This window comes from Ixodes scapularis, unplaced genomic scaffold, assembly GCF_016920785.2.
Source record: "Ixodes scapularis isolate PalLabHiFi unplaced genomic scaffold, ASM1692078v2 PGA_scaffold7__128_contigs__length_106722199, whole genome shotgun sequence".
Classification (NCBI taxonomy): Eukaryota; Metazoa; Arthropoda; class Arachnida; order Ixodida; family Ixodidae; genus Ixodes; species Ixodes scapularis.
Genome location: NW_024609882.1, coordinates 28,292,361 through 28,300,458, shown reverse-complemented (window position 1 = coordinate 28,300,458; position 8,098 = coordinate 28,292,361). Strand labels below are relative to the sequence as shown.

The window sequence follows — 8,098 nt, the reverse complement described above, 5'->3', positions numbered from 1 at the left end:
GGCCGCTTCAAAAGCACTCGGGCATACGCGTCATACACCTAGACGAGATTCTTTATAATGAATTACAGACTGCTGAGTGTCGCCATTGATGGTACAATTGACGGCGCGTATGCCCGAATTTGTGGGAAACGCCCACTTTTTGGCCAATTTTGACGTCTGAGGCAACCTTTGGAGAGCGATAACTAAATAAATTCTGGGCCGCTTCAAAAGCACTCGGGCATACGCGTCATAGACCTAGAGGAGATTCTTTATAATGAATTACAGACTGCTGAGTGTCGCCATTGATGGTACAATTGACGGCGCGTATGCCCGAATTTGTGGGAAACGCCCCCTTTTTGGCCGATTTTGACGTCTGAGGCAACCTTTGGAGAGCGATAACTAAATAAATTCTGGGCCGCTTCAAAAGCACTCGGGCATACACGTCATACACCTAGAGGAGATTCCTTATAATGAATTACAGACTGCTGATTGTCGCCATTGATGGTACAATTGACGGCGCGTATGCCCGAATTTGTGGGAAACGCCCCCTTTTTGGCCGATTTTGACGTCTCAGGCAACCTTTGGAGAGCGATAACTAAATAAATTCTGGGCCGCTTCAAAAGCACTCGGGCATACGCGTCATAGACCTAGAGGAGATTCTTTATAATGAATTAGAGACTGCTGAGTGTCGCCATTGATGGTACAATTGACGGCGCGTATGCCCGAATTTGTGGGAAACGCCCCTTTTTTGGCCGATTTTGACGTCTGAGGCAACCTTTGGAGAGCGATAACTAAATAATTTCTGGGCCGCTTCAAAAGCACTCGGGCATACGCGTCATAGACCTAGAGGAGATTCCTTATAATGAATTACAGACTGCTGAGTGTCGCCATTGATGGTACAATTGACGGCGCGTATGCCCGAATTTGTGGGAAACGCCCCCTTTTTGGCCGATTTTGACGTCTCAGGCAACCTTTGGAGAGCGATAACTAAATAAATCCTGCGCCGCTTCAAAAGCACTCGGGCATACACGTCATACACCTAGAGGAGATTCCTTATAATGAATTACAGACTGCTGAGTGTCGCCATTGATGGTACAATTGACGGCGCGTATGCCCCAAATTTGTGGGAAACGCCCCCTTTTTGGCCGATTTTGACGTTTGAGGCAACCTTTGGAGAGCGATAACTAAATAAATTCTGGGCCGCTTCAAAAGCACTCGGGCATACGCGTCATAGACCTAGAGGAGATTCTTTATAATGAATTACAGACTGCTGAGTGTCGCCATTGATGGTACAATTGACGGCGCGTATGCCCGAATTTGTGGGAAACGCCCCCTTTTTGGCCGATTTTGACGTCTGAGGCAACCTTTGGAGAGCGATAACTAAATAAATTCTGGGCCGCTTCAAAAGCACTCGGGCATACGCGTCATAGACCTAGAGGAGATTCTTTATAATGAATTACAGACTGCTGAGTGTCGCCATTGATGGTACAATTGACGGCGCGTATGCCCGAATTTGTGGGAAACGCCCCCTTTTTGGCCGATTTTGACGTCTGAGGCAACATTTGGAGAGCGATAACTAAATAAATTCTGGGCCGCTTCAAAAGCACTCGGGCATGCGCGTCATAGACCTAGAGGAGATTCTTTATAATGAATTACAGACTGCTGAGTGTCGCCATTGATGGTACAATTGACGGCGCGTATGCCCGAATTTGTGGGGAACGCCCCCTTTTTGGCCGATTTTGACGGTTGAGGCAAGCTTTGGAGAGTGATAACTAAATAAATTCTGGGCCGCTTCAAAAGCTCTCGGGCATATGCGTCGCAGAACTGGAGGAGATGCATTATTATGGCTTATAGAGTACTGAGTGTCGCCATTGATGGTACAATTGGCGGCGCGTATGCCCAAATTTCTGGGACACACCCCTTTTTTGCTTGATTTTGACGTCTGAGGTTGTGATGACTTAAGAGATACTGGGCCGTTTCAAAAGCTCTTGGGCGCACGCGAAGCAAACCTACATAAGATTGATTAATTAGCAGTAACAGCGTACTAAATGTCGCCATAAATGGTACTCTTCATGTCCCGTTTGCCAAAGTGTCTGGACCACGCCCACTCATTTTGGCATTTTTATTTTTAATACCATTCTTGGAAGTGGAATAGCTGGTGAAATGAAATTTGGACACTTTGTAAAATACAGTTCGGATCAAAAAACGCTTTGACTCCTTAATTATTCAGCGCTTTAAGTATAATGTATTTGAGCTAATTACGCAATAAGAAAAAAAAAAAAAAAAACCTGCATTTAGGTTTTGTGTTTATCAATTAAGAAAATATTCAGTGTAGTTTCCGTTTTGTTATACATTACATATGTTGCTAAAAAAATGTATTTAGGAACGCAACAACGTCACTGAATCCTCGAGTCTCCTCACCAACTGCGGATTCTTTTTGGTATTTAAAGCCCTGGGGAACCACTTTAAATTTAAGTAATCTGAAAACAAAAACTGTTCCCATGGAGCTACAGACATTGGCTATATATATAGCAAAATGCAACTAAATTGATCGTGTGGTTTTCTTAGGGTTTGCATCGAATGTTGAAAAGACGTATGATTTTTCTGCGGTTCGCCATAGGAACCAATGAGTAAAAGTTTGGTTGCATTTTGGCCAGACTTAATATAAACCCAGGGCCACGAAAATTCTCGTGGAGGTTGAGGGCAACGTATTAAAACGTGACACAAAAGTGCAAAGGGATTGAGTGATTAGTTTTCTTTGTATAAAAAAAGATCGCTTTGGTCCATTGAGTTACGGGCGCCGGCGCAGCGGCGGCCGATAGATGGCGTAAGTAGTAACGGCGCTCGCCTGTCCGAGAATCTTGGGGTTGTATGGCGACATTTTGTTTTCGTCGATTTCTTTGTATTTTACCCGTGAGCGCGAGCTGTCGGCATCGGGTACTACAAAGGGTGGCATCACCCTTTACAGAGGGACATTAAGGCACCCTATATAGACCTATTGCAGTATTACCCAAGCATCAGGGAGAATGCAGGGGCTGGTGTTCCACGTGCCAACCGTGCACGCCTTTCCCAAATAAAAGATTCGAAGTAAATAACCAAAATAAAGCGTTGACGAACGCGCGTGCAAGATGCCATTTGTTTTATGTATTTGCTTTAGAAAAGTTGCTACTGGTGACGCCGGCACGTGCGGCGCGTGGAACACCAATCCCTGCATACTCCTTGATGCTTGGGTAATATAGCAAATCGTCTATCGTGAGACGCGATGACCACACCATCATATAGCCAACCGGCGCCAAGCGTGCGCAAAAGGATAACAATTAGCGCGCGACCCGACCGGTAAAGGGCTCTGAAAACGATCTACTCCGACCATGCATTGCATAGGATGTCATTCTGCAGTGGCTGTGGTTACCCCTGCCTATTGTCAGCTTTCAGATAGAAGTTCGATTATGTTAAATTACCACAGTAAAGCTACGCTGGCGGCTGGTATGCCACCGGCTTGGCTGACAATCGCGTCAGTGCGCTTATCTATGACCATGACATCGCCATCAAGCTTTTAGAATGTTAGTAGATCGTGTTTTCCGGCCACGCTGCGTGGCGAGAACTCGCGCAGCCACTTCGCTTTGAAGCATCGCGCGCCCGGAGCGGTAGCGGGCCTCTGAAAATGACCTACTAAAACTTGATATTAAGGAAAAAGCACTTACCGTAGTACGTGTCGATTAATGCTCCAGAGAACCGCCGGAAACAATGAAAAGGTGACCACGACACGCTGATTGTCAGTTGTACCTGGTTCGACAAAGTTAAACAATGCAAAGCATGCAAGAAGCGCGCGTGCAGTGCATGGCAAAAGCGAACTGGCGGGAAAGCCACAACAGTTGGATTGGCTTGGCTTGGCTGTATTAAATTTGCCTAATTTTTTTTATCGTCCGTATTATTAGGTATGACACCATATTATACATTTAGTTTTGTGCAATTATAGCGTAACGCTTGCCAATTAAAAAAGGGTATTTTTTGCGCAAGTGTTCTTTAACATTGATCAGTGTACTTCATAGAGGGCGCTGCCAAGATGCTGATTTAGCTAATTAGCTGAACTGTGCGGTGGCTTCGGTCACGCTTCGGTGGCTTTCTGTGCTCGATCAAAGAAATCTTTCGCTCTCTCGTTACGACTCTGTCGTGCACGGTTAACAATTCAGTAGAAGTTCCGCGGTTCCGCCTCCAGCCCGAGCTTTCTTCCCTTGTCAAGCATGGTACACGCGCACTGCGCGTACTCGCGGATTGAAAGCACGGCCAAGCGCCCAGCACGGCGAAAGGCGAACCGGCGAACTGTTACTCATGATACTTGTATCGTCCCTCATTTTTCCCCAGTCTCCGGGGTTTTGCATAAAATGTTACGCTTGTACGGACGTAATAAGCAGAGCTCACTCGTCCGGTGCTCCAATTCCCGCAAGCTCGTTGGCTGAACGAAATCGATGGCGCGGGAAGGACTGCCGACGTCCTGCGGATATCGCGGTTGGGACATCCTATTCAGGACATTTGTCGTACATCCGATGGATGTCCGTATTCGGCTTCGGACGTACGGATCTTGATCGGACATCCGACGGATTTTAGTGGCCCTCTGGGTAGGACCCTGACAACCCTTGTTACCATGATTCCACCCGGAAGTGGGTCGGCAAAACCACCAAAGAGAACGGCTCTACTTTTGGACGTGTTGAGCCGGGCCCTTGAAAGGACGGCGTACTCTTCATACAACCGTAGGGCTGATATAACCCTTCCGGAGTCCCGTAAGAAAAGAGAGACATCGTCCGCATATGCGGATACTTTGATGGATCTTGAGCCAGGAAGAGGGAAGCCATGTACCGAGGGTTGGTCGTGGATTCATCGGAGAAGTGGGTCCAGGCAAAGGACGAAAAGTAAGGGTGACAGGGGACAGCCCTGGCGTATCCCTCGCTCAACGGTAAAGCACGCGGTAATCTGGCCATTGACAACGACGTCACTGACCAGATTTACATAGAAAACCTCAAAGAGGCGCATGAAGTCTGGAGAGAATCCATACATCCGAAGGACCGAAAACAAAAAGCGGTGGTCGAGACGGTCGTATGCCTTCTCCTGGTCTAAGGAAATGAAAACGCCTGAAAGGCCACGGGACTCTGTGAGGTGGAACCTGTCACGCGTTAGCGTGAGGGACGAGAATATGCTCCGTCCAGGAACAGAGCAGGTCTGAAAAGGGCTTATAAGTCATGGTAACACGTCGCGAGCGCGGTGAGCAAGAATGGTGGCCAACAGTTTGTAGTCTGCGTTGAGGAGAGTGACGGGCAGCGAGGCCTGCGGTGTGTGTGTGTGTGTGGGGGGGAGGGGGGGTCGCCAGTCTCCTTCGGGACGAGGACGATGCGGCCACGGCGGAAGGAGTCGGGAACGTTGCCACCTCAAAGGAAAGTATTGAAAACGCCGACTAGTGCCGTACCAATCTGGAGTCAAAGCTCTTTGTAAAACACTGCAGGCAGGCCGTCGACACCTGGCGCAGAACCCATCTTCATGCCTCTGAGAGCCTCGTAAGCCTCAAATGCGCCGACAGGGAGGTGAAGAGTATCACGCAGGTCGAGCGGGACTTGAAGTAAGGAACCACAAAACTGTTGGAAGAGGACATCGGATATGTTCCGTTGGGAGTAATCTTCTATCCGGAACTAGGCTGCAAAGTGTTCGAAGAAAACTTTCACGATGTCAGGCGGATGGGACGACTGGAAGCCATCTGGTGTGGCGACAGACGGAACCCAGACCGGTCGATCCCCGCGGCCCCGAGAGACGCGAAGGTAGCGGAGGACCTCAGGGTCTGACACGGGACGGCTGTCCCAGGGCTGCAACGCCGTGTTTCCTGAACTTTCCCGCAGAAGGAGAGAGTACCTCACCCGCAACAGGTTCAAGTACTCAGACATGGAAGTTTTTGGACGAAGTGGCATGAGGAGCAGCAGCGTTCGCTTCAGCTCCGCTAACACCACTAAATTCCTGCCATCAACTGGGTCCCCCGACCCAAATCTTTTACCTAAGGACGGCGACCCATCGAAAGACTTCCAGCAGAACCAAATGTAGGCGAGTCTTTCTTCTAATTCTCACCTCGAGAGGCCGCCGTAGGCCCGGACCCCGGGTAGGCAGAACTAGGCCTGCCCATCACCCCGCATTCTGAACATGGCGAGTACTGAAACAACGCCGATCGAAAGGTGCACCGAGAACGACGAAAACAATAGCATGGAGCTAGAGACCAACAAGAACAACGCAAGAAAGGTGATAATTCCCGCGAAAAGATTCCGTAGTCAGGACCGGGACGATAGTTTTGAGATCAGCGATGACGAGATTAACAGGATAGCTAACATCAACGATAGTTCTCCTTCTGAAACGACAAACAGTTGGACGCGAGTCACATACAAACAACAAAAACCACAATGGGGAACCCACCTTGAGCGCTTTGACGAACCAAAGATTGTGATTGTGGTGAAACCCACGACGCAAACCAGAATATCGAACATCTCATTGCGGATCCTCATGGACCAACTGAAACAGCTTTTTATAATTCCTTGCAACAGAGACCGACTTAGCTACGATCCCAATCACAGGAACAACACCATAGCCATTACTGTTTACAGTGAGGCACACGCAGGAGACATCCTCCAGATGAGCACTCTGACGCTGGGTGACGGCACGGAGGTAGGGGTCCAAACATACAGATCCACCACGGGCCTCATGCCCAGAGGAGTAATACACGACGTGGATGCAGAGTTCACAGCACATGACATTGTCGACTACTCAGACTCTGACTACTGCAATGTCCTACATGCAAGACCCATTGGGAGGAGAGGCACATTTCTTCTTACGTTCGATGGAAATAGAGTTCCTAGAAAGATCACGCATCGCGGAAGACTGTTCAGAGTATACACGTACAAACCAACAGCCGTCCTGTGCCTCAAATGCCACGGCATCGGGCATAAGGCAGCTGTCTGCACGAAAGAGCAGATATGTAGGCGTTGTGGTGAACCTCACCCAGAAGGAGAACAATGTGAAGATACGTATTGCCCTGACTGCCATGTGTCGGGACATACAGCCTTCGACCCCAACTGCGAGACCAAAAAAAGCACGGACGCAAAGCTACAAAGAAGAGCACAGGCAATGACACAGACAAAAAGCAAAGCAACAAATGTGGCAAGTGCGTCTCCATGGAAGAGGATGGCTACTGCCCTGCACAACCAAGGCACAGTTAGAGGAAGAGCATCCTTTTACCAAAATCGCATCTCCACCCTACAAGACCTCGAAGAGTTCCCGCCGCTGGAAAACACCGGCAGTACCAAGAAGGGCCCCACCGGCACCAACTGCACGACATACAAGCAGGATCTACCAAACGCCAATGCCAACATGGCCAAGAGAACGTCTTCAACGAACAAGACATCGATAGAAGCCAAAGAAAGTCAACTAAAGGAACTTGAAAGACGTATGGCCCAGCTCAAAGTGGAAATTGAAAAAGACAAACAAGAAGAAGAACGTGCCAAGCAACGCCGACAAACATAACTGGAAAAAAAGAAGCAAGATGCAATCAAGAAGACTGTTGAACAAACGATGGTGCTAATTCCCTCCTTTACAAAGAACCCAACACCATCAGAAAACCCGCCGATCTGCGCGGTCACCGAAGCTACCCAAAGCGGGAATTGGGAAGAGAAAGTGCTGCGCTTCGTAGAAACACAAGCTCAGCAAACGCAACAAACACAGCAAATGCTACACCAACAAATACAGCAACAGCAACAGATGCAGCAGATGATGCAGCAATTTCAAATCATGTTCATGCAGTTCCAGAAATCGCAAGTACAACAATGCAGCATAGAGGATACCTCTACCCCCACCCACAATGCAGAACAAACCATCTAGGGATTCCCGGAAGACAAAGACACTCGATTTTCTCCAATGGAACTGCCGGGGCCTCCGAGTTCGCACGGCGGAACTTAATTTACGACTGCAACAAAATCCTAACGATGCACTACTATTACAAGAGATAAATGGGGACAACATCGGTCTTAGAGGATACAGAAGCTTCACATCCCCCTCAATCATCCACAAAAGAGGCAAGAAAGAAATGGTCCGAGCC

General features: G+C 48.5%; 1 protein-coding gene across 1 annotated transcript; it reads left to right on the top strand.

Moving 5' to 3' along the window:
• The first annotated feature begins 6,156 nt into the window (after nucleotides 1-6,156).
• On the top strand, nucleotides 6,157-7,527 carry LOC120843237. Its single transcript, XM_040214526.1, has one exon. The coding sequence runs from the start codon at nucleotides 6,157-6,159 to the stop codon at nucleotides 7,525-7,527; it is 1,371 nt and encodes a 456-aa protein (XP_040070460.1).
• The last annotated feature ends 571 nt before the right edge of the window (nucleotides 7,528-8,098 follow it).